Source organism: Cherax quadricarinatus, chromosome 28, assembly GCF_038502225.1.
Source record: "Cherax quadricarinatus isolate ZL_2023a chromosome 28, ASM3850222v1, whole genome shotgun sequence".
In the NCBI taxonomy this organism is placed as follows: Eukaryota; Metazoa; Arthropoda; class Malacostraca; order Decapoda; family Parastacidae; genus Cherax; species Cherax quadricarinatus.
In genome coordinates this window covers 37,703,986-37,729,284 of record NC_091319.1, presented here as the reverse complement: position 1 = coordinate 37,729,284, position 25,299 = coordinate 37,703,986, and the positions used below count along the sequence as shown (strand labels likewise).

General features: G+C 46.3%; 1 protein-coding gene across 1 annotated transcript in view; it reads left to right on the top strand.

The window, feature by feature from the left end:
• The window catches only part of LOC128693114 (glutamate receptor ionotropic, kainate 2-like), a 769,231-nt gene that overhangs the window by 597,419 nt on the left and 146,513 nt on the right, over positions 1–25,299 (top strand). Inside the window, exons 9-10 of the mRNA XM_070089531.1 lie at positions 5,199–5,311; positions 14,597–14,702. Coding sequence (XP_069945632.1) covers positions 5,199–5,311; positions 14,597–14,702 — 219 coding nt within the window. The remainder of the gene's footprint in view (positions 1–5,198; positions 5,312–14,596; positions 14,703–25,299) is intronic.

Sequence of the window (25,299 nt, the reverse complement as noted above, 5' to 3'; positions counted from 1 at the left end):
GTGTGTGGGGGTGTTAGTGTGTGTGTGGGGGTGTTAGTGTGTGTGTGGGGGTGTTAGTGTGTGTGTGGGGGTGTTAGTGTGTGTGTGGGGGTGTTAGTGTGTGTGTGTGGGTGTTAGTGTGTGTGTGGGGGTGTTAGTGTGTGTGTGGGGGTGTTAGTGTGTGTGTGGGGGTGTTAGTGTGTGTGTGGGGGTGTTAGTGTGTGTGTGGGGGTGTTAGTGTGTGTGTGGGTGTGAGTGTGTGTGTGGGGGTGTTAGTGTGTGTGTTGGGGTGTTAGTGTGTGTGTGGGGGTGAAAGTGTGTGTGTGGGGGTGTTAGTGTGTGTGTGGGGGTGTTAGTTTGTGTGTGGGGGTGTTAGTGTGCGTGTGGGGGTGTTAGTGTGTGTGGGGGGTGTTAGTGTGTGTGTGGGGGTGTTAGTGTGTGTGTGGGGGTGTTAGTGTGTGTGTGCGGGTGTTAGTGTGTGTGTGGGGGTGTTAGTGTGTGTGTGGGGGTGTTAGTGTGTGTGGGGGGGTGATTGTGTGTGTGGGGGTGTTAGTGTGTGTGTGGGGGTGTTAGTGTGTGTGTGGGGTGTGTGTGGGGGTGTTAGTGTGTGTTGGGGGTGTTAGTGTGTGTGTGGGGGTGTTAGTGTGTGTGTGGGGGTGTTAGGTGTGTGTGGGGGTGTTAGTGTGTGTGTGGGGGTGTTAGTGTGTGTGTGGGAGTGTTAGTGTGTGTGTGGGGGTGTTAGTGTGTAGTGTGTTAGTGTGTGTGTGGGGGTGTTAGTGTGTGTGTGGGGGTGTTAGTGTGTGTGTGGGGGTGTTAGTGTGTGTGTGGGGGTGTTAGTGTGTGTGTGGTAGTGTTAATGTGTGTGTGGGGGTGGTATTGTGTGTGTGGGGGTGTTAGTGTGTGTGTGGGGGTGTTAGTGTGTGTGTGGGGGTGTTAGTGTGTGTGTGGGGGTGTTAGTGTGTGTGTGGGGGTGTTAGTGTGTGTGTGGGGGTGTTAGTGTGTGTGTGAGGGTGTTAGTGTGTGTGTGGGGGTGTTAGTGTGTGTGTGGGGGTGTTAGTGTGTGTGTGGGGTGTTAGTGTGTGTGTGGGGGTGTTAGTGTGTGTGTGGGGGTGTTAGTGTGTGTGTGGGGGTGTTAGTGTGTGTGTGAGGGTGTTAGTGTGTGTGTGTGGGGGTGTTAGTGTGTGTTTGGGGGTGTTAGTGTGTGTGTGGGGGAGTGGTAGTGTGTGTGTGGGGGAGTGGTAGTGTGTGTGTGGGGGAGTGGTAGTGTGTGTGTGGGGGTGTTAGTGTGTGTGTGGCGGAGTTAGTGTGTGTGTGGGGGTGTTAGTGTGTGTGTGGGGGTGTTAGTAGTGTGTGGGGGGGGTGGGGGTGTGGGGGTAGTGTGTGTGTGGGTGTGTGGTAGTGTGTGTGTGGGGGTGTGGTAGTGTGTGTGTGGGGGAGTGGTAGTGTGTGTGTGGGGTGGTAGTGTGTGTGTGGGGTGTTAGTGGTGTGTGGGGGTGTTAGTGGTGTGTGGGGGTGTTAGTGTGTGTGTGGGGGTGTTAGTGTGTGTGTGGGGGTGTTAGTGTGTGTGTGTGTGTGTGTGTGTGTGTGTGTGTGTGTGTGTGGGGGTGTTAGTGTGTGTGGGGGAGTGGTAGTGTGTGTGTGGGGGAGTGGTAGTGTGTGTGTCGGAGTGTTAGTGTGTGTGTGGGTGAGTGTGAGTGTGTGTGTGGGGGAGTGTTAGTGTGTGTGTGTGGGAGTGTTAGTGTGTGTGTGTGTGTGTGTAGGGGTGTTAGTGGTGTGTGGGGGTGTTAGTAGTGTGTGGGGGTGTTAGTGGTGTGTGGGGGTGTTAGTGGTGTGTGGGGGTGTTAGTGGTGTGTGGGGTGTTAGTGGTGTGTGGTGGTGTTAGTTGTGTGTGGGGGTGTTAGTGGTATGTGGTGGCGCTAGTGGTGTGAGGGGGTGTTAGTGGTGTGTAGGGGTGTTAGTAGTGTGTGGGGGTAGTGTGTGTGTGGTAAGGGTGTTAGTGTGTGTGTGGGGGTGTTAGTGTGTGTGTGGGGGTGTTAGTGTGTGTGTGGGGGTGTTAGTGTGTGTGTGGGGGTGTTAGTGTGTGTGTGGGGGTGTTAGTGTGTGTGTGGGGGTGTTAGTGTGTGTGTGGGGGTGTTAGTGTGTGTGTGGGGGTGTTAGTGTGTGTGTGGGGGTGTTAGTGTGTGTGTGGGGGTGTTAGTGTGTGTGTGGGGGTGTTAGTGTGTGTGTGGGGGTGTTAGTGTGTGTGTGGGGGTGTTAGTGTGTGTGTGGGGGTGTTAGTGTGTGTGTGGGGGTGTTAGTGTGTGTGTGGGGGTGGGGTGTGGGGGTGTTAGTGTGTGTGTGGGGGTGTGTGTTAGTGTGTGTGTGGCGGCGTGGTAGTGTGTGTGTGGCGGAGTGGTAGTGTGTGTGTGGGGGAGTGGTAGTGTGTGTGTGGGGGAGTGGTAGTGTGTGTGTGGGGGAGTGGTAGTGTGTGTGTGGCGGAGTGGTAGTGTGTGTGTGGGGGAGTGGTAGTGTGTGTGTGGGGGAGTGGTAGTGTGTGTGTTAGTGTGTGTGTTAGTGTGTGTGTGGGGGTGTTAGTGTGTGTGTGGGGGTGTGTGTGTGTGGGGGTGTTAGTGTGTGTGTGGGGGTGTTAGTGTGTGTGTGGGGGTGTTAGTGTGTGTGTGGGGGAGTGGTAGTGTGTGTGTGGGGGGGTTAGAGTGTGTGTGTGGGGGGGGTGTTAGTGTGTGTGTGGGGGTGTTAGTGTGTGTGCGGGGGTGTTAGAGTGTGTGTGTGTGTGGGGGTGTTAGTGTGTGTGTGGGGGTGTTAGTGTGTGTGTGGGGGTGTTAGTGTGTGTGTGGGGGTGTTAGTGTGTGTGTGGGGGTGTTAGTGTGTGTGTGGGGGTGTTAGTGTGTGTGTGGGGGTGTTAGTGTGTGTGTGGGGGTGTTAGTGTGTGTGTGGGGGTGTGTAGTGTGTGTGTGGGGGTGTTAGTGTGTGTGTGGGGGTGTTAGTGTGTGTGTGGGGGGGTGTTAGTGTGGGTGTGGGGGTGTTAGTGTGTGTGTGGGGGTGTTAGTGTGTGTGTGGGGGTGTTAGTGTGTGTGTGGGGGTGTTAGTGTGTGTGTGGGGGTGTTAGTGTGTGTGTGGGGGTGTTAGTGTGTGTGTGGGGGTGTGTTAGTGTGTGTGTGGGGGTGTTAGTGTGTGTGTGTTGGTGTTAGTGTGTGTGTGGGGGTGTTAGTGTGTGTGTGGGGGTGTTAGTGTGTGTGTGGGTGTGTTAGTGTGTGTGTGGGGGTGTTAGTGTGTGTGTGGGGGTGTTAGTGTGTGTGTGGGAGTGTTAGTGTGTGTGTGGGGGTGTTAGTGTGTGTGTGGGGGTGTTAGTGTGTGTGTGGGGGTGTTAGTGTGTGTGTGGGGGTGTTAGTGTGTGTGTGGGGGTGTTAGTGTGGTGTGTGTGTGGGGGTGTTAGTAGTGTTTGGGGGTGTTAGTTGAGTGTGGGGGTGTTAGTTGTGTGTGGGGGTGTTAGTGGTGTGTGGGGGTGTTAGTGGTGTGTGGGGTGTTAGTGGTGTGCGGGGGTGTTAGTGTGTGTGTGGGGGTGTTAGTGTGTGTGTGGGGGTGTTACTGTGTTTGTGGGGGTGTTAGTGTGTGTGTGGGGGTGTTAGTGTGTGTGTGGGGGTGTTAGTGTGTGTGTGGGGGTGTTAGTGGTGTGTGGGGGTGTTAGTGTGTGTGGGGGGTGTTAGTGTGTGTGTGGGGGTGTTAGTGTGTGTGTGGGGGTGTTAGTGTGTGTGTGGGGTGTTAGTGTGTGTGTGGGGGTGTTAGTGTGTGTGTGGGGGTGTTAGTGTGTGTGTGTGGGTGTTAGTGTGTGTGTGGGGGTGTTAGTGTGTGTGTGGAGGGAAGGTATCAGAGTGTGGAAGAAGGTGTTAATATGTTTAGTTAGTTACTATTTTGTCCTAGGCACATGTTGATTAGTGTGTGTGTGTGTGTGTGTGTGTGTGTGTGTGTGTGTGTGTGTGTGTGTGTGTGTGTGTGTGTGTGTGTGTGTATGTGTGTGTGTGTGTGTGTGTGTGTGTGTGTGTGTGTGTGTGTGTGTGTGTGTGTGTGTGTGTGTGTGTGTGTGTGTGTGTGTGTGTGTGTGTTGTGTGTGTGTGTGTGTGTGTGTGTGTGTGTGTGTGTGTGTGTGTGTGTGTGTGTGTGTGTGTGTGTGTGTGTGTGTGTGTGTGTGTGTGTGTATGTGTGTGTGTGTGTGTGTGTGTGTGTGTGTGTGTGTGTGTGTGTGTGTGTGTGTGTGTGTGTGTGTGTGTGTGTGTGTGTGTGTGTGTGTGTGTGTGTGTGTGTGTGTGTGTGTGTGTGTGTGTGTGTGTGTGTGTGTGTGTGTGTGTGTGTGTGTGTGTGTGTGTGTGTGTGTGTGTGTGTGGTGTGTGTGTGTGTGTGTGTGTGTGTGTGTGTGTGTGTGTGTGTGTGTGTGTGTGTGTGTGTGTGTGTGTGTGTGTGTGTGTGTGTGTGTGTGTGTGTGTGTGTGTGTGTGTGTGTGTGTGTGTGTGTGTGTGTGTGTGTGTGTGTGTTGCTTCCTGGAGTAAGCTTCCCGGAGTCCGGAGATCAGCAGTCATTCACGCTGCTAACTACGCTTTTCGAGGTCAAAAAAAATTCCTAATCTACATATTTTTACATAGATCTTCGGGCCTGATAAGTGAAACACATCTGCAACATTTATGTATTATTATTCCGAAACGTTTCGCCTATACATTAGACTTCTTCAGACTAATGGAGACAAGGCTGCAGCAGCAGTAGAGATGTCAAGCTGATGTAATTAGTCAATAATCCTGACTACCTCTTCGAGGGTTATAGAGTGATTACATCATCTTCATATCTCTGATGCTTCCGCTGCCTCCTCTATATTCGACTGAAAAAGACTACTGTGTAGGCAAAACGTTTCGTAATATAGATGCCTAACTGTTACAGGTAGTAGGGCATCTTGATGTCTTGGGCCCTGTATGTCACTTTCTACGTACTAATAAATCAACAAGGAAGTAATATACAGAATGCATAATAATAAAAACCTGGTTGACTCTTGAGGTTATTAACTTATTCTTGTGAACTGTTATCCAAGGTCACGTTCTGATCTCCTTCAGTACTAAAGTTTTCTCTTACGACTGAGTTCGTTTCTTACTAACTTGAAGCTTTCTCTAATGAGCCTTTTAATTATTATCATCTACTGAAGAGTTCTGGAAAACTAGGTTTGGTCTCTTGGTCTCCAGGTGCAGGTGAACGGACTGACTGGACTCATCAAGTTCGACACGGAGGGATTCCGACGTGATGTGACACTCGACATTGTCGAACTAACGAAGGAAGGACTGATCCGCGTTGGCAGGTCAGTAACGTTGTGCGATCACCTAACAGCAATAGAGAAGTTCTTGAGGAGAGAAGTGTGGATCATCTGGATATTTTTACTCTGGAAATGTTTCCCCAGCCAGTGGCTTCTTCAGTCCACTGCAGAGAAGGTGAAAGATGAAGAGGAGTTTTAGGTAATAAGTCCCACACCTTTCTCATCACTGGACTGAAGATGCCCCTGGCTGGGGACACGTTTCCATAATAAACATATCCAAATGTTACACAGGTGTCCCATTTATCAACTTGTCTATTTTTAAAACAATTTATTTAAAAAAAATTAATTCTACAGAATTTTATTTCTAAAAATATTTCAACTTTTCCTGTAATAGAGAAACGCCTTTTTTTTTCTTTGAAATAGTCGACTGTTGTTTTTTGTGAAGACTCTCTCTTTACCAGTTCTTTTTTCTCTAATTTAAAGTAAGATATCTTATTTTTAGTGATAAAACCAAGAAATTTTCTTCAACTCACTTCTAGCAAAAATCTAAATATATTTCGTTACTTGTCTTAATATTAATATTAAACAGCTTCAGGGAGAATCTTGAGTTTTCCCAGAAGCAAGTTTATTCTTTTCTCTGAGGATGAGGGTCCCCATAACAGTTCTAGAGGTGGTACCTCCCTATATTTTATATATATATATATATATATATATATATATATATATATATATATATATATATATATATATATATATATATATATATAATGTTTAGATACCATGACACAGTTTTACATTTGACTTCAGTTGTAGAACAAGGTTGAGATTTCTTAAGCAAGGTCATCATCATTTGTCATCTGTCATTATCATCTGTCATCCGTCATTATCATCTGTCATTCGTCATTATCATCTGTCATCTGCCATTATCATCTGTCATCTGTCTTCATCATCTGTTATTTGTCTTCATCTGTCATCTGTCTTCATCATCTGTCATCTGTCATTATCATCTGTCAAATGTCATTATCATCTGACATGTGTCATTATCATCTGTCATATGTCATTATCATCGGTCATCTGTCATTATCATCTGTCATGATCATCTGTCATCTGTCATCATCGGTCATCTGTCATCCGTCATCTGTCATCATCATCTGTCATCATCATCTGTCATCATCATCAGTAAGGTATGCTCAGTAATAACCCACGTGGAGACAGAGACACAGAAGATTAATTGGTCTATATATTTTGACCTCCTTCTGGGATCTTCTTGGGCTGAAGAGGATCACAAAAGATCAAATATACAAACCAAATAATCTTCTGAGTTTCTGTCTCTGTGTGGGTTATTACTGAGCACTGACAAGTGCGTATATCCTATATTTTATACACACTGAGAGTTTAAAATGAACACTTGCCCAATGGAAGAGGATTGGAGTATTTGGATAAATGGGGAGGAATAAGAATGAGAATCAAGCACATGTTGCTTTATAAATGGTTCAGTGACTGAACTCTCGATGTTCACGATGTTTAGGGACTGTACCCTTGTTTTTCACATTGTTTAGGAACCGAACCTTCGTTGTTCACATTGTTTAGGGACCGAACCCTTGTTGTTCGCAATGTTTAGGGACCGAACCTTTGTTGCTCGCAATGTTTAGGGACTGAACCCTCGTTGTTCGTAATGTTTAGGGACCGTACCCTTGATGTTCACAATGTTTAAGGACTGAAGCCTTGTTATTCGCAAGGTTTAGTGACTGTACTTTGTAGTTCACAAGGTCTTGGTATTGAACCCTTTTTGTTCACAAGGTTCAGTGACTGAACAGCAAAAATATGTAGGTGTTATTACTGTTCTGGACAATGTGCTGTTTCAGCATATAAGATATATGTATTATGGGAAATCGACCCATCCAGGTGGTGATGAACAAATTCTGCTTGAGGGAGTGGTCGTACACTCCTCCTGGAAAGGATGATATACCACACAGACAGAACATTCCTGATATATATTATCAAAGCCATAGTCAGCTTTGCATATTAAAGATTACCATAGCAATATATGACCATTATGTTTTATACGGTTCAGGTCTTGTACTGGTTATGGTTTCTTTTATAAATATGCTAGAGTTACTCTTGCCTCTTTATTGAAACTCAGAGGATATGACTTAATGTAGAGGAAAGTGTATATAATTACTCTCAGTTTTCATGCCATATTCTCTGTAAAACATGTTTTACATTGTCTGCATCGCTCTTGGGCCGTGTAGACCTCCTGCGCAAACGCACTTCAGTTCCCTGACTGCAGTAGTGGGAGGTGGTGCTTGTCGCGCCTCTGTCGTCAGCCCAGGAGAACTACCATTAGTCAACATGGCGTTCAGTTATAGACGCAGGATCAACACTGTCGGCGTTGAACTTCTCAGTGGGGCAATAACGCCAGCTTCAGCCCAGGTATTACTACCTAAAATCATCAGAGACACGTATGGCATTCAGGATGGCCAGTTGTACGGAGTAGCATTGAACGGAGCACGTAGATTTTTTGTGAAACTGCTCTCAGCAACGGTTTATGAGTCGTTGGTCAACCGTTTACCGGACGTAAGTCTTGATGCAACACCAGCTGTGCGTGTGAGGATGATCGATGTATCCAGACATTATACATGGATTAAACTGCATAATGTCCCCTTTGAGGCTGATGAGACAGATATCAGAAAACTTTTTGAGGAATACGGAACTGTTCATTTGGCCCAGCATGGTAAGTGGGTGACGGGTGCCTACACAGGTATGCCGGAGGGCACTTTTAACCTAAAAATGACATTGCGACACCTCATACCGTCTTACGTGTACCTAAAGGAATTCAAGACACAGGTCATGGTGTTATACGCCGGGCAAAGGCGTACATGCCGACTATGTGGGGAATATAATCACATAGCGGCGGAGTGTGGGAAGCGGCAACGAGCTCCTGGCCCAGGGGCGGAGACATCCGCTTCTACACCGGGGGAAGCAGGTGATGATCAACGACGTGAAGGAGGGCGTGGTCGTCTATGGAGCGAGATAGTGGATGAGGCGCATAAGGCTGGGGGAGAGGGTGAGGCCCTTGACCAGTTACCTGGCCCAGTGACACTTCCAGTGGATCGGGTTGAGCAAAAAGTACAGGAGGAAGTGCTGGAAATTGAGGGGGAATTAGCCGAGGTTCTGAAGTCCTTGTCACCGCCTGAGGAGGTGGCTGCTCCTGGAAAGGTGGTAGAAGACGAGTTGAAGGCTGTGGTGCATCAACAACAGAACTATTCGGACGACGGGAGTGACAGCGTGACTGAGGTGTCACCGAGATCATTGCCACTGTGTACAGTGGAGGTTGAGGTACATTGTGAGGCATCCCCAGACCAAGCCATGGAGGATGCGCCTGTCACAAGAAAGAGAGCCGCTGCGTCGGATTCAGATGATGTCCTAACGCCAGCGCAGCGGACTGGGAAGCAAATATGGGTAGAAGGTGAAGGTAGTGGTGGTCATGACAGGAGGCACCAAAAGAAGGGGGGGGGAGAGAGAGAGAGGGAAGTGTGCAGGTGACAAGTGGTCCCACACGTTTTGGTGCCCATCGGAAGAGTGAAGAGAGGAGGCAGGGGTGGAAACTTTAATAGGCCTCCGGTGTATGACAGTAAACGTTAATGGTTTGTGTAATAGTGTAAAGAGAGAATGGTTTCGAATGTTTCTGAATAAATTTAGAGTGGATGTTGTGTTCCTTCAGGAGTATAATTTTAAGGAGGGTAGGGTGTTGGAGATGGAGGGGTTTCGGGTGGTAACCCTGCCATCTGCCCGTTTGAAAGGAAGGGTGGGTATATTAACTAGGGAGGCGAGCCCGTTTGTTTTGCAGAGAAGTGGGGGAGGAAGGGGGGAGGGTGTTGCGCGTAGATGGTTTGTGGATGGGAAAACGTGTGGCTTTCATTAGCGTATATGCGCCTGCAGAGAATAACGTACAGGTGAAGCAGGAGTTTGTGTGTGAAGACCTTGTGCTTTTTTTCCGTGCATTACCGGAGGTGGCAATAGTAGGAGGTGATTGGAACTGCATCATTAGGAGGGCTGATGTGGAACCGAAAGGGGCAGGTTATGTGTCGGTGGCCCTACGAGATTTATTGAGGGATATTAGGTTAAGGGACGCATTCGAGGGGGGGGGCGTGGGAGACAGAGCATACATTTGTTAGGAGAGGGTATGCAGCGAGGTTAGATAGAGTGTATCTTTCTCAAGGGGTTGTAGTGAGATCTTTCAAAACTGTAGAAGTAGCATAGTCGGATCATAGAGCAGTGTTGGTGGAGGTTGGGAGGGAGGAGCTTGTGGAAATATACAGGAGTTACTGGAAATTAAATATAAGTGCATTGAGTGATGAGGAGGGCTTAGCGGGATTTTCTGTCCTATGGAAGGAGCTTAGCGAGGAGGCACAGGGAGTGGAAGATGTCGTACAATGGTGGGATTGTGTAGCCAAGGAAAGGATTACGAAATATTATGTGGGGGTGGGCAAACGTATAAATGATTTAAAATATGGCCTTTCAAATTATTTAGAGGACAGGTTAAGGGGCTGTTATGGGAAGGGGGCTGTGGGGGGCAACTATCCTATGGATGAAATTGTCGAGGTCAAGGGGAGACTGAGGGAGTTACAAAATGAGAGGTTTCAAGCAGTAAGGGTGCAGGCAGGGGTAGAGGAGGTGCTTTGGGGAGACAAGCCATCGGCGTGTGTGTTGCGACGTCAAAAACAAAGACAGCGGGTTACAGCTATTCCGAGGTTAAAAGTACATGAGATGGCGGGGGGTTATAGAATGGGTCAGGAGATACTAACTACGAAAGGAATGTGTGCGTATGCGGATAAATGGTATGAAGGGTATTGGACAAGTGGGAAGGTGTGGAATGTGGATTTAGAGAAGGTGTGTGAGTATGTGACGTGTAATTTAGGGAATAGTGATAGAAAGGCTTTAGGGGGGGTTAATAACGGAAGAGGAAATAGAGTTGGCTTTAAGGGGAATGAGGAAGGGCAAAGCACCGGGAATAGACGGTCTCCCGGCTGAATTTTATCTCCAACATTGGGAGGTGATAAGGGGTTTCATGGGTAGGTTATTTAATCAGATGAAGGAGAAGGGTGTGATGGGGGACAAACAAGCAACAGCAGTTGTAGTGTTGGTCCAGAAGGGTAAGGGGCAGCACACCCTCAAGGAGTACCGTGCCATATCTCTGTTATGTCTTGGTTAATCGGTTTAAATGTGTGGTAGGGAGAGTGGTTTCGAAAACGCAGTATGGTTTGCCTGGAAGGTCGATGATTGAGGGTCATGGAATACTGAGAAGTTTTGTGAAGTCAAAAGAGGGGGGGGGAGGGAGGGCGGCGTTGTTGGCCTTAGACTGGCAGGGGGTCTATGACAGGGTGGAAAGGGGAGCATTGGAAGCTATGCTTAGGAGGCAGGGTTATGGGGAAGAAATAGTTAATTGGGTAACCACGTTGTATAATGGAGCTAAGATGAGGGTACAGATTAATGGATGCTTGGGGGAGGAGATTGTAATGGGTAGGGGACTTAGGCAAGGGTGTCCCATGTCACAAATGTTGTTTGCGTGCATTCAGGACCCCTTCTATAGAATGGTTGAAAGTTGTGTATGTGACACGAGTGGAGGTGTGGGGGAGGTCGGGAAAGTGTGGCCTGGAATAATAGGATATATAGACGATACAACAGTCCTGGTTCGAGAGGGGATGGCGTTGGGTGTTTTGGATGTTGTGCAACAGTTCGGAAATGCAACAGGGATGCAGGTAAACAGAGAGAAGTCAATGATCATGGGGTTGGGTAATTGGGTGGAGGGGGGAGGGAGATGTAACGTTGTGAGGAAACAAACGGTGTCTTTAAAAATTTGTGGTATCACCTATAAGGATGACTTGGACGCTGCTCGAGAGGAAAACTCGAATAGATTAATAGAAATGATTCAGGGGCGTCTGGGTGCATTGCGACCTCATCATCTGACTCTCGTACAACGAGTGATTGTTATAAATGTATTATTGTATAGTAAGGTTTGGCACGTAGCAGCCGTGTTCCCATTAACAGGGACGGCGATTGTGGGAATTCTGAGACGAGTGTTTAACTTTTTGTGGGGTTCAAGGTGCGATTGGCTGAGGAGAGAGGTTGTAATGTTACCTGTGCGCCAGGGTGGGTTGGGGTTGATGGATCTGAGAAGGAGGATTAAATGTGTGTTTCTTAAATGGGAGGTTTTGCGCGAAGGTGTGAGTGGAGGGCAGCTGGGAAAAGTACATGATAGATTGGGTAAGTTGTATGATGGTGTGGAGTTGAGGGAATGTGAAACTGTTTTGACGGCTTTGATGTTGGTTAGAGAACCCAGGAAAATTCGAGTAGGGGTTTTGTGTAAGCTGCTTGCAGAAAGGATTGTTGTACCAGTTGAGGGATTGTTCCCCATGTACGCATGGAAGAGTATTTGGTATAGGTTTAGCAAGTTGAAGTTAAAGCCTAGGGTAAGGGAGGTAACGTATCGTTTTCTGCATGGCATACTACCGTCGGGGGAGGTACTAAAAACCAGAGGGGTAATTGTGGGCGGAAGGTGTGGAATCTGTGGGGAGGATGAGACGGCGTTCCATGCAGTATACTTTTGTGGGGGACTGGAGGGTGTTAGGTATTGGTTAAGTAGGGTTGTACAGGGGGTGGGGGCCGAGGGGTGTCGGTTCTGCGTGCACCAAGCCTAGATGTGGGAGGGTTCGATGAGAGTGTTATAAGAGCTTTGGATTATATAATAGTGGATTATATATATATATCGTGGGTGATGAGGGGGAGGGGGGATTGTGAGGTGCGGAGGCGGGTACTGTTGTAATAGAGAACTGTATGGGAGGAGGTGGGAGAAGGATTTTTCGGAAATGGTATAGAATGTTAACGTTAGGGTTTCTCATGAATCTACGACTTGGGCTGAGTGAGTAAGGGGGGGGGGTTGGGGATTACATACGAGAAGGGGGAATTCAGGGGGACACAGCGGGGTCGCCTCCTGGGGAGGGGTGAGAGTGAGGTGTATGTGGGTATAGAAGGTGTAGATGTGTGGCAGAAGTGTATGTAGCATGCAAGTGGGCACACAAAGCAAAGGTGATATCAAGTAATTACGTAGTAACGAATGGAGAATTCTGTGTTTGATGTGTCAGGGTCGTCATGACCTTCTTCATGTATTAAGTGTGAATGTTTTTTTTTTTTTTTTTTATTCGCCGGTATTCTCCCGGCCCGGGTCTTTTCTAAGTAGTGGTGACCCGGCCTTGGCTCCCTATATGGGGAGTGTCTCGAGACCTAAGTCTCCCATGAGAGGAGGTACAAGTATCTCCTCATCTTTGGGACCAAGTGTCCCCAGGCCTAGCCACATTCCCCGCCCTCACGGGGCTCGTAGGGAGAAGCTAGGCCTCTGGTCTGCCATCTGCCCCGCCCCAAAGGGGCTCGTGGGGTGACAGTCTTATGAGCTGCAGATGGTAGCAAGCTCAGGCCTTTTTTAGTGTGAATGGTGTCAAGATTATAGGTGTAAGACCTTGAAGAGCTTTAGGGCTTCTGTAGAGTGTGCGTTTATAGCCTTTATTGGGCATATTTCATGTGCGATAATCGTATCGCAATGAGAGGTTATTTAAATTATGTTGTTTGTGTTTAGTGTTCGGTTTTTTAGCGAGTGTACTGACTTTATTTTAGCATTATATAATGTGCTCATCCAGTTGATGAGAGATGGAACGCTAATGACTTCCATAAATTTGTAATGCCTCGTTAAAAATTTGTAATGGGAGAGTATGGTTTAGTCTCTTACTTTATATAATGTGCTCAGCAGGTGGAAGAGGCTGTATTAATATTTACTAATATTTATTAATATTTATTTAGTATAAGTGTGAGGCTTAGGATTTTCATTTTTTTTTCAATGATTGAAGAGGGATTGTAGTGAGGCACGTATGTATGTTTTTAGGTAATTCTTATTGTATAGGGGTTAATTTTGGGAAGTGCATGTATTTTATTTTTTTTTAACTGAGATTGTGATGTAGGTCATTCCTCTGATTATCTACTGTGAAGGTTGTGAACCTTTGTCATATGTAAGTCATAGTATGTTAACTATACAAATCTGAAAGGTTTATATAGTTTATATTTTATATAGTTTATATAGTTATATAGTTTATATTGTTTATATTATAGTATGTTATATGGAAAAATTTGTGAGTGTATATGGGTAACCTCTTTTATGTCAATGACAATGTTGTGTAGGATTGTTAGTGTATGTTGTGTAGGATTGTTAGTGTATGTTGTGTAGGATTGTTAGTGTATGTTGTGTAGGATTGTTAGTGTATGTTGTGTAGGATTGTTAGTGTATGTTGTGTAGGATTGTTAGTGTATGTTGTGTAGGATTGTTAGTGTATGTTGTGTAGGATTGTTAGTGTATGTTGTGTAGGATTGTTAGTGTATGTTGTGTAGGATTGTTAGTGTATGTTGTGTAGGATTGTTAGTGTATGTTGTGTAGGATTGTTAGTGTATGTTGTGTAGGATTGTTAGTGTATGTTGTGTAGGATTGTTAGTGTATGTTGTGTAGGATTGTTAGTGTATGTTGTGTAGGATTGTTAGTGTATGTTGTGTAGGATTGTTAGTGTATGTTGTGTAGGATTGTTAGTGTATGTTGTGTAGGATTGTTAGTGTATGTTGTGTAGGATTGTTAGTGTATGTTGTGTAGGATTGTTAGTGTATGTTGTGTAGGATTGTTAGTGTATGTTGTGTAGGATTGTTAGTGTATGTTGTGTAGGATTGTTAGTGTATGTTGTGTAGGATTGTTAGTGTATGTTGTGTAGGATTGTTAGTGTATGTTGTGTAGGATTGTTAGTGTATGTTGTGTAGGATTGTTAGTGTATGTTCTGTAGGATTGTTAGTGTATGTTCTGTAGGATTGTTAGTGTATGTTGTGTAGATTGTTAGTGTATGTTGTGTAGGATTGTTAGTGTATGTTGTGTAGGATTGTTAGTGTATGTTGTGTAGGATTGTTAGTGTATGTTGTGTAGGATTGTTAGTTATGTTGTGTAGGATTGTTAGTTATGTTGTGTAGGATTGTTAGTGTATGTTGTGTAGGATTGTTAGTGTATGTTGTGTAGGATTGTTAGTGTATGTTGTGTAGGATTGTTAGTGTATGTTCTGTAGGATTGTTAGTGTATGTTCTGTAGGATTGTTAGTGTATGTTGTGTAGGACTGAGGATCCTACTGTACCCATTTTATATCTTTTTATTTAATATTAAGCTGTAAAGTTTTTAAATAAAATATATATATATAAAAAACATGTTTTAGAGGTTGATAATAAATAACTAAACCGTTTTGTTGTATTGAGGTGGGACCCGACCAACGGTGCCAACTACACCAGGTCCTACAGCGAGGTGCAGCAAGGCATTGTGGAAAGTCTTCAGAATAAAACACTGATCGTCACCAGCATCCTCGTAAGTATCGTAACTTCAGTAGAATACAATACCAATAAGATGCAAAATTAGATACAGCTGCAGTAACTGAATATCTTTAATATGTAGACAATTCGCCCACCAGTGGCATTTAATCAGTACAATACATGGGCAAAAAACACTAGAATGAAGAATTAGAAGACAAGTTCAGCCCTTCAGCCTAGCACTAGGTACCTAATTCTTCATTCTCGTCAGCTTTAAAAAAAATCTTAAATACCACAGTGCATTTGTGATGTAAATTTGTGTTCATTATAGACCTGAATCACTGAGCTCTGTGAGTTCATTTAGTTAATAATATATGTGCTTATAATGTATATTTTAATATGGTTGGTAAACAATATGTCACATATAACATACAGCAAAATTGAGACCTTTTATTACGATTTTTAACCTGCACGGCTTTATTACATGATATATCAAAACAAAGGAGAAATATATATAGCTGTTAGGTTAAGATGGGCGAGGAGGAGGGCAGAGGAAGGTGGTAATACCATCCTCGCCTCGTCCTGTGTAGACTACGTGGGTGAGGGTGTGCTCTAGCCTGGTGCTGTGAGGCTCACTACCAGGAAGACCCAGTAGAACATGCCTCTTAGCACGGTGTACAGGGTCCTGAACGATTCCTTATTAAGATGTCGAAATACTATTCTGAGGTTTGCTAGGCGCCCATATGCTGCAGCAGCTATTTGGTTGATGTGCACCTCAGGAGATGTGCCTGGTGTTATACTCACCCAAGATCCTTTTCCTTGAGTGAGGTTTGTAGTCTATAGCCCCTCTATACTGTACTCCATCTGCGGTCTTCTTTGCCCTTCCCCAATCATCATGCCTTAGCACATGGTGGGGTTGAACTTCAGGAGCCATTTGCTGGTCCAGGTCTGCAGCCTGTCCAGATCCCTTTATAGTTCTTCCTGGTCCTCGTGTCCAGGTCTGCAGCCTGTCCAGATCCCTTTATAGTTCTTCCTGGTCCTCGTGTCCAGGTCTGCAGCCTGTCCAGATCCCTTTATAGTTCTTCCTGGTCCTCGTGTCCAGGTCTGCAGCCTGTCCAGATCCCTTTATAGTTCTTCCTGGTCCTCGTGTCCAGGTCTGCAGCCTGTCCAGATCCCTTTATAGTTCTTCCTGGTCCTCGTCCGACTGAACTTTTCTCATCAACTTCACATCATCTACATCATCTGTTCCTTCCGTCATGTGCTATGAAGTCATGGGCTATGATGTGTGTGTACTCACCTAGTTGTACTCACCTAGTTGAGGTTGCAGGGGTCGAGTTCAAGCTCCTGCCCCTGCCTCTTCACTGGTCGCTACTAGGTCACTCTCCCTGAACCTTGAGCTTTATCATACCTCTGCTTAAAGCTGCCTCGACTATATCGCTTCCCAAACTATTCCACTTCCTGACTAGTCTGTGGCTGAAGAAATATTTCCTAACATCCCTGTGATTCATCTGTGTCTTCAACTTCCAACTGTGTCCCCTTGTTGCTGTGTCCCATCTCTGGAACATCCTGTCTTTGTCCACCCTGGCATTTCCTCTCAGTATTTTGTATGTCGTTATCATGTCCCCCCTATCTCTCCTGTCCTCCAGTGTCGTCAGGTTGATTTCTCTTAACCTCTCTTCGTAGGACATACCTCTTAGCTCTGGGACTGGTCTTGTTGCAAACCTTTGCACTTTCTCTAGTTTCTTTACGTGCTTGGCTAGGTGTGCGTTCCAAACTGGTGCCGCATACTCTAATATGGGCCTAACGTACACGGTGTACAGGGTCCTGAATGATTCCTTATTAAGATGTCGGAATGCTGTTCCGAGGTTTGCTAGGCGCCCATATGCTGCAGCCGTTATTTGTTTGATGTGCGCTTCAGGAGATGTGCCTGGTGTTATACTCACCCCAAGTTCTTTTTCCTTGAGTGAGGTTTGTAGTCTCTGGCCCCCTAGACTGTACTCCGTCTGCGGTCTTCTTTGCCCTTCTGCAATGTTCATGACTTTGCACTTGGTGGGATTGAACTCCAGGAGACAATTGCAGGACCAGGTCTGCAGCCTGCCCAGATCCCTTTGTAGTTCTGCCTGGTCTTCGATCGAGTGAATTCTTCTCATCAACTTCACGTCATTTGCAAACAGGGACACCGCAGAGTCTATTCCTTCCGTCATGTCGTTCACAAATACCAGAAACAGCACTGGTCCTTGGACTGACCCCTGTGGGACCCCGCTGGTCACAGGTGCCCACTCTGACACCTCGCCACGTACCATGACTCGCTGCTGTCTTCCTGACAAGTATTCCCTGATCCATTGTAGTGCCTTCCCTGTTGTCCCTGCTTGGTCCTCCAGTTTTTGCACCAATCTCTTGTGAGGAACTGTGTCAAACGCCTTCTTGCAGTCCAAAAATATGCAATACACCCACCCCTCCCTCTCTTGTCTTACTGCTGTCACCATGTCATAGAATTCCAGAAGGTTTGTGACACAGGACTTCCTGTCCCTAAAACCATGTTGGCTGCTGTTGATGAGATCATTCCTTTCTAGGTGTTCCACCACTCTTCTCCTGATAATCTTCTCCATGATTTTGCATCCTATACATGTCAGTGACACTGGTCTGTAGTTTAGTGCTTCATCTCTGTCTCCTTTTTTAAAGATTGGGACTACATTCGCTGTCTTCCATGCCTCAGGCAATCTCCCTGTTTCGATAGATGTATTGAATATTGTTGTTAGGGGTACACATAGCGCCTCTGCTCCCTCTCTCAGGACCCATGGGGAGATGTTATCTGGCCCAATTGCCTTTGAGGTATCTAGCTCACTCAGAAGCCTCTTCACTTCTTCCTCGGTTGTGTGCACTGTGTCCAGCACTTGGTGGTGTTCCCCACCTCTCCGTCTTTCTGGAGCCCCTTCTGTCTCCTCTGTGAATACTTTTTTGAATCTCTTGTTGAGTTCCTCACATACTTCACAGTCATTTCTTGTTGTCTCTCCTCCTTCCTTCCTTAGCCTGATTACCTGGCCCTTGACTGTTGTTTTCCTCCTGATGTGGCTGTATAACAGTTTCGGGTAAGATTTGGCTTTCGCTGCTATGTCGTTTTCATATTGTCTTTGTGCCTCCCTTCTTATCTGTGCATATTCGTTTCTGGTTCTACGACTGCTCTCCTTATTCTCCTGGGTCCTTTGCCTTCTATATTTCTTCCATTCCCTAGCACACTTGGTTTTTGCCTCCCTGCACCTTTGGGTGAACCATGGGCTCATCCTGGCTTTTTCATTATTCCTGTTACCCTTGGGTACAAACCTCTCCTCAGCCTCCTTGCATATTGTTGCTACATATTCCATCATCTCATTAACTGGCTTCCCTGCCAGTTCTCTGTCCCACTGAACCCCGTTCAGGAAGTTCCTCATTCTCATGTAGTCCCCTTTCTTGTAGTTCGGCTTCATTCGTCCTGGCCTTCCTGCTTCTCCCTCCACTTGTAGCTCTACTGTGTATTTGAAGCTTAAAACTACATGATCGCTGGCTCCAAGGGGTCTTTCATATGTGACGTCCTCGATATCTGCACTACTCAATGTGAATACTAAGTCCAGTCTTGCTGGTTCATCCTCTCCTCTGTCTCTTGTAGTGTTCCTTACGTGTTGGTACATGAAGTTTTCCAGTACCACCTCCATCATCTTAGCCCTCCATATATCTTGGCCCCCATGTGGCTCCAAGTTCTCCCAATCGATCTCCTTGTGATTAAAGTCACCCATGATCAGGAGGTTTGCCCTGCATGCATGAGCTCTTCTGGCCACTGCAGCCAGTGTGTCAACCATTGCTCTATTGCTCTCGTCGTACTCTTGCCTTGGCCTCCTGCTGTTCTGTGGTGGGTTATACATCACTGCTATTACCACCTTGGGACCTCCAGAGTGAAATGTTCCCGCTATGTAATCACTTGCTTCTCCGCTGTCTCCTCTCTCCAGCTCATCAAAATTCCATCGGTTTTTGATCAGCAATGCCACTCCTCCACCCCCCCTCCCCTGTTCCCTCTGTCTTTCCTCAGGATCTGGTATCCCGTTGGAAAGATGGCATCTGTTATCATACTTGTAAGCTTGGTTTCTGTGAGAGCTATGAAGTCCGGTGATGCCTCTTTGACTCTTTCGTGCCACTCCTCCCACTTATTTGTTATTCCATCAGCGTTTGTGTACTATACCTTCAGTTTCCTTTCACTGTGGTTTGGGGGGCCTGTGAGGGTGGGAGACCTGGTAGCATACTGTGGGATTCTATAGCTCGGTGTTGGGTGGAAGCTGTAGGTATGGATTGTAGTGTGTGTTGGGATGGTGTGATAGGTTGTGGGGTTCTGAGAATAGTTGTGTGTGTGCTTGCCCTTGCTGCTCTGTTCTGCTCTGACTGACCTCTGCTGGTTCCATCCTTGTCTCCTTTCCTAGCTCCTTTTGCTTTTTTGTCCTCTCCCTCAGCTGTTGTCGTTCTGTTTGTGTTCTGTCTCTGTCTAGGAACACCCTCTTGTACTCTTCCAAGTATTTCAACCGTGGTTTCTCTTGGAGGATCCTGTTCCGCACTGTTTCCGTCCTGAGAATCAGCTTGATCGGTCGGTTTCTCCCCTTCGAGTACCCCCCTATTCTCTGAAAATTTACAGTCTCGTCCATATCTTCTTCACCTATTTCCGTGATGATTTTCTCAATCTCCTTTCTTTCTTCCTGCCGCCTTTCAGTGTGTCCTTTCCTCTCTCTCCTGAAGCCCATGGATAAACACTGATTTTGCCCTGTGTGTGTGTGTGTGTGTATGTGTGTTTTTTTTTTGTGTGTGTGTGTACTCACTCACCTAGTTGTACTCACCTAGTTGAGGTTGCAGGGGTCGCGTCCAAACTCCTGGCCCCGCCTCTTCACTGGTCGCTACTAGGTCACTCTCCCTGTGCCGTGAGCTTTATCATACCTCTGCTTAAAGCTATGTATGGATCCTGCCTCCACTACTTCGCTTCCCAAACTATTCCACTTCCTGACTACTCTGTGGCTGAAGAAATACTTCCGAATATCCCTGTGATTCATCTGTGTCTTCAACTTCCAACTGTGTCCCCTTGTTACTGTGTACTCACCTAGTTGATGTTGCGGGGGTCGAGTCCGAGCTCCTGGCCCCGCCTCTTCACTGATCGCTACTAGGTCACTCTCCCTGAGCCGTGAGCTTTATCATACCTCTGCTTAAAGCTATGTATGGATCCTGCCTCCACTACATCGCTTCCCAAACTATTCCACTTCCTGACTACTCTGTGGCTGAAGAAATACTTCCTAACATCCCTGTGATTCATCTGTGTCTTCAGCTTCCAACTGTGTCCCCTTGTTACTGTGTCCAATCTCTGGAACATCCTGTCTTTGTCCACCTTGTCAATTCCTCTCAGTATTTTGTATGTCGTTATCATGTCCCCCCTATCTCTCCTGTCCTCCAGTGTCGTCAGGTTGATTTCCCTTAACCTCTCCTCGTAGGACATACCTCTTAGCTCTGGGACTAGTCTTGTTGCAAACCTTTGCACTTTCTCTAGTTTCTTCACGTGCTTGGCTAGGTGTGGGTTCCAAACTGGTGCCGCATACTCCAATATGGGCCTAACGTACACGGTGTACAGGGTCCTGAATGATTCCTTATTAAGATGTCGGAATGCTGTTCTGAGGTTTGCTAGGCGCCCATATGCTGCAGCAGTTATTTGGTTGATGTGCGCTTCAGGAGATGTGCCTGGTGTTATACTCACACCAAGATCTTTTTCCTTGAGTGAGGTTTGTAGTCTCTGACCCCCTAGACTGTACTCCGTCTGCGGCCTTCTTTGCCCTTCCCCAATCTTCATGACTTTGCACTTGGTGGGATTGAACTCCAGGAGCCAATTGCTGGACCAGGTCTGCAGCCTGTCCAGATCCCTTTGTAGTTCTGCCTGGTCTTCGATCGAGTGAATTCTTCTCATCAACTTCACGTCATCTGCAAACAGGGACACCTCAGAGTCTATTCCTTCCGTCATGTCGTTCACAAATACCAGAAACAGCACTGGTCCTAGGACTGACCCCTGCGGGACCCCGCTGGTCACAGGTGCCCACTCTGACACCTCGCCACGTACCATGGCTCGCTGCTGTCTTCCTGACAAGTATTCCCTGATCCATTGAAGTGCCTTCCCTGTTATCCCTGCTTGGTCCTCCAGTTTTTGCACCAATCTCTTGTGTGGAACTGTGTCAAACGCCTTCTTGCAGTCCAAGAAAATGCAATCCACCCACCCCTCTCTCTCTTGTCTTACTGCTGTCACCATGTCATAGAACTCCAGTAGGTTTGTGACACAGGATTTCCCGTCCCTGAAACCATGTTGGCTGCTGTTGATGAGATCGTTCCTTTCTAGGTGTTCCACCACTCTTCTCCTGATAATCTTCTCCATGATTTTGCATACTATACATGTCAGTGACACTGGTCTGTAGTTTAATGCTTCATGTCTGTCTCCTTTTTTAAAGATTGGGACTACATTTGCTGTCTTCCATGCCTCAGGCAATCTCCCTGTTTCGATAGATGTATTGAATATTGTTGTTAGGGGTACACATAGCGCCTCTGCTCCCTCTCTCAATACCCATGGGGAGATGTTATCTGGCCCCATTGCCTTTGAGGTATCTAGCTCACTCAGAAGCCTCTTCACTTCTTCCTCGGTTGTGTGCACTGTGTCCAGCACTTGGTGGTGTGCCCCACCTCTCCGTCTTTCTGGAGTCCCTTCTGTCTCCTCTGTGAACACTTCTTTGAATCTCTTGTTGAGTTCTTCACATACTTCACGGTCATTTCTTGTTGTCTCTCCTCCTTCCTTCCTTTGCCTGATTACCTGGTCCTTGACTGTTGTTTTCCTCCTGATGTGGCTGTACAACAGTTTCGGGTCAGATTTGGCGTGTGTGTGTGTGTGTGTGTGTGTGTGTACTCACCTAATTCTACTCACCTAATTTTGGTTGCAGGGGTCGAGACTCAGCTCCTGGCCCCGCCTCTTCACTGATCGCTGCTAGGTCCTCTCTCTCTGTCTGCTCCGTAAGCTTTATCATGCCTCGTCTTAAAGCTATATATGGTTCCTGCCTCCACTACATCACTTGCTAGACTATTCCACTTCATGACAACTCTATAACTGAAGAAATACTTCTTAACATCCCTGTGACTCGTCTGAGTCTTCAACTTCCAAGAGTGACCCCTTCTTTCTGTGTCCCCTCTTTGGAACATCTTGTCTCTGTCCACCTTTTCTATTCCACGCAGTATTTTGTATGTCGTTATCATGTCTCCCCTATCCCTCCTGTCCTCCAGTGTCTTCAGGCCGATTTCCCTTAACCTTTCTTAATAGGACATTTCCCTTATCTCTGGAACTAACCTTGTAGCAAACCTTTGCACTTTCTCTAATTTCTTAACGTGCTTGACCCGGTGCAGGTTCCAAACTGGTGCTGCATACTCTAGTATGGGCCTGACGTACACGGTGTACAGTGTCTTGAAAGATTCCCTACTTAGGTATCGGAATACTAATCTCAGGTTTGCCAGGCGTCCATATGCTGCAGCAGTTATCAGGTTGATATGTGCTTCCGGAGATGTGCTCGGTGTTATGTTCACCCCAATGTCTTTCTCCTTGAGTGAAGATTGCAGTCTTTGTCCACCTATCCTATACTCTGTCTGCGGTTTTCTTTGCCCTTCCCCAATCTTCATGACTCTGCATTTGGCAGGGTTGAATTCGAGAAGCCAGTTCCTGGACCACGTCTCCAGCTGTCCAGGTCTCTTTGCAGACCCGCCTGATCCTTATCTGATTTAATTCTCCTCATTAACTTCACATCATCTACGAACAAGGACACTTCTGAGTCTATCCTTTCCATCATGTCATTCACATATACCAAAAATAGCACTGGTCCTAGGACTGAACCCTGTGGGACCCCACTCGTCACAGGCGCCCACTGTGCCCCTTAGCCCTGGGACTAGTCTTGCTTAAAAAAATTGCACTTTCTCCAATTTCTGGACGTGCTTGAATAGACGTGGGCTCCAAACAAGTGCTGCATACTCCAATAAGGTCCTGACGTACCTCGGTGTACAGAGTCTCGAACGATTCCTTTCTGAGGCGTTGGAACGCTAATCTTAGGTTTGCCAATCGCCCATAAGCTGCACCAGTTATTTGGTTGATGTGCGCCTCAGGAAATGTGTTCGGTATTATACTCAATCAAAGATTCATTTTCTTTGAGTGAGGTTTCATTCTTTGGCCTGTACTCTGTTTGCGGTCTTCTTTATCCTTCCACAATCTTTAAGACTTTGCACCGGGTGGCGTTAAACTCCAAAAGCTAGTTGCTGGAAATATTATACAACCTGTCTAGATCCCTTTGTAGTCATGCCTGATCCTCATTCGATTGAATTCTCCTCATTAGCTTAACATCGTCTGCAAACAAGTACACTTCTGAATCTATTCGTTTCGTTCCGTCATGTAATTCACGTATACCAGAAACGGAACTAGTCTTTGGACTGGCCCCTGTGGCACCCCGCTCCTCATAGGCGCCCACGCTGACACCTGGACATGTACCAAGACTCGTTGTTGCCTTCCTGTTGCGGCCCCCTGCCAAACTAGCGGTTAAATAGTTAACCTGCCGGCCGGCAGTACCACTGGGTACGTCATCAAACCCAATGTGGGGACTGCTGAGCCGGCCTTAGAGCAGTAAGAGCCTGAGTGCCTCACGGTGCACATCTAAACAGTAGGTACCTGACCACCTAAGGGTACAGTCTACTGGCTTTAGTAACAGTATGTACCTGAGCGCCTCAGGATACGCACCTAAGCAGTAGGTACCTGCACACCTAAGGGTACACGTCTACTGGCTTCAACATTAAGTACCTGAACTCCTCAGGGTACACGTCTATGCAGTAGGTACCTGACCACCGAATCGTACCTATCTACTGGCGTTAGAAGAACCGCTCACCGCAGCTCACTGAGTCTGTTGGCCTCAGTTACTTGACGGCCGCATTCAGTGAGCTTGCAGCATGGTGTTCGGCTAGCGGTGTGTCAACCGCCTTTGGAGAGGATTTACTGGACTACCGGTGATGTCTGTGGACTCACCGTCTACGTTGATCAACTGTGGGCCGGAATCATCAGATGCTGTTTGGTGGGACATTACATGAAGAAAAGGTTGGAGTGTTACACTGAACTGGGCCAGGACCGTAGTGTGACACTTAGGAACGTATGATGGAGTGGAACACTGAGATATGCACAGGACCGTAGTGGAACACTGAGATGAAAAGGGTGTCGTGGGACACTGAAGATGGCCTGGTTGTAGTGTACACTGAATAGTATCGTGTGACTGGCCTCGTGTCGTGAGAAGCAGTTGATTGTAATTTATTATTATACAAATGTTATTTATAATTTATTATTTTAGCATAGATATATATATATATATATAGTGACACAGTAGTGTCAAGAGTTGTACCCTGTGTAGGGTTATGAATTATTTATTATTTTAGTAATGCTAATTATAATTTATTATAGTAACATGTACATATTATTATTATATCATAGTTCAAATACCTCTAGACCAAAGATAGTTGATTTTTATATATTAAAGATTAATTTATTAATGTGTGTATTTATGTATCCCGAACTCTTTATTACAAAAGAAGTAAATCTTATCATCTCTCTTAATACCATCTTTTAAAAATTACTTTTTTGTAATACTTCCTATCAGGTATTCTTTGATCCAGTGCAGTGCCTTTCCTGTTATACTTGCCTGATCATGTAACTTTTGCACTATCTTGTGTGGAACTGCGTCGAAAGCCTTCCTGCAGTCCAAGAAAATACAATCTACCCACCTCTCTCTCTCTCTCTCTCTCTCTCTCTCTCTCTCTCTCTCTCTCTCTCTCTCTCTCTCTCTCTCTCTCTCTCTCCGTCTCTCTCTCTCTCTCTCTCTCTCTCTCTCTCTCTCTCTCTCTCTCTCTCTCTCTCTCTCTGTCTTATTTCCGTCACCTTGTCGTAAAAGACCAGTAGGTTTGTGACACATGATTTCACTTCCCTGAAATCATGCTGGTTGTCGTGTATAAACTGATTCCTCTGTAGGTGCTCTTCCCCCCCTTCTCTGATAATCATCTCCATGACTTTGCATACCATGCATGACAGTGACACTGATCTGTAGTTTAATGTTGTATGTGTGTCTTCTTTCTTAAAAATTGGGATTACATTTGGTGTCTTCCACTCACACAGTCGCCCTCTTTTGATAGATGTGTGTGTGCCACTAAGGCACACACACAGCAACTGTGCTCCCTCTCTCGAGACCCATGGAGAGAGGTCCGGTCCCACCTTCTTTGAGGTATCTAGTTCGCTTAGCAGCCTCTTCACCTCCTGTGTTGTGTGTATTCTGCCGAGAACTTTTTGTTGTAGCGTACCATTCTGGCTTCCGGAAGTTCTTTCTGTCTCCACTGAAAATACTTCCTTAAATCTCATGTTAAGTTCTTCACCTACTTCTCGGTAGTTTCCTGTGAACTCCCATCCTTCCTCAGCCTGATTACCTGGTCCTTGACTGTTGCTTTTCTCCTGATGTGGCTGTACAACAGCTTCGTGTCGGACTTGGTTTTCGATGCTTTGTCGTTTTCGTATTGACACTGGGCTCCCCTTATTATCTGTGCATATTTTTTTC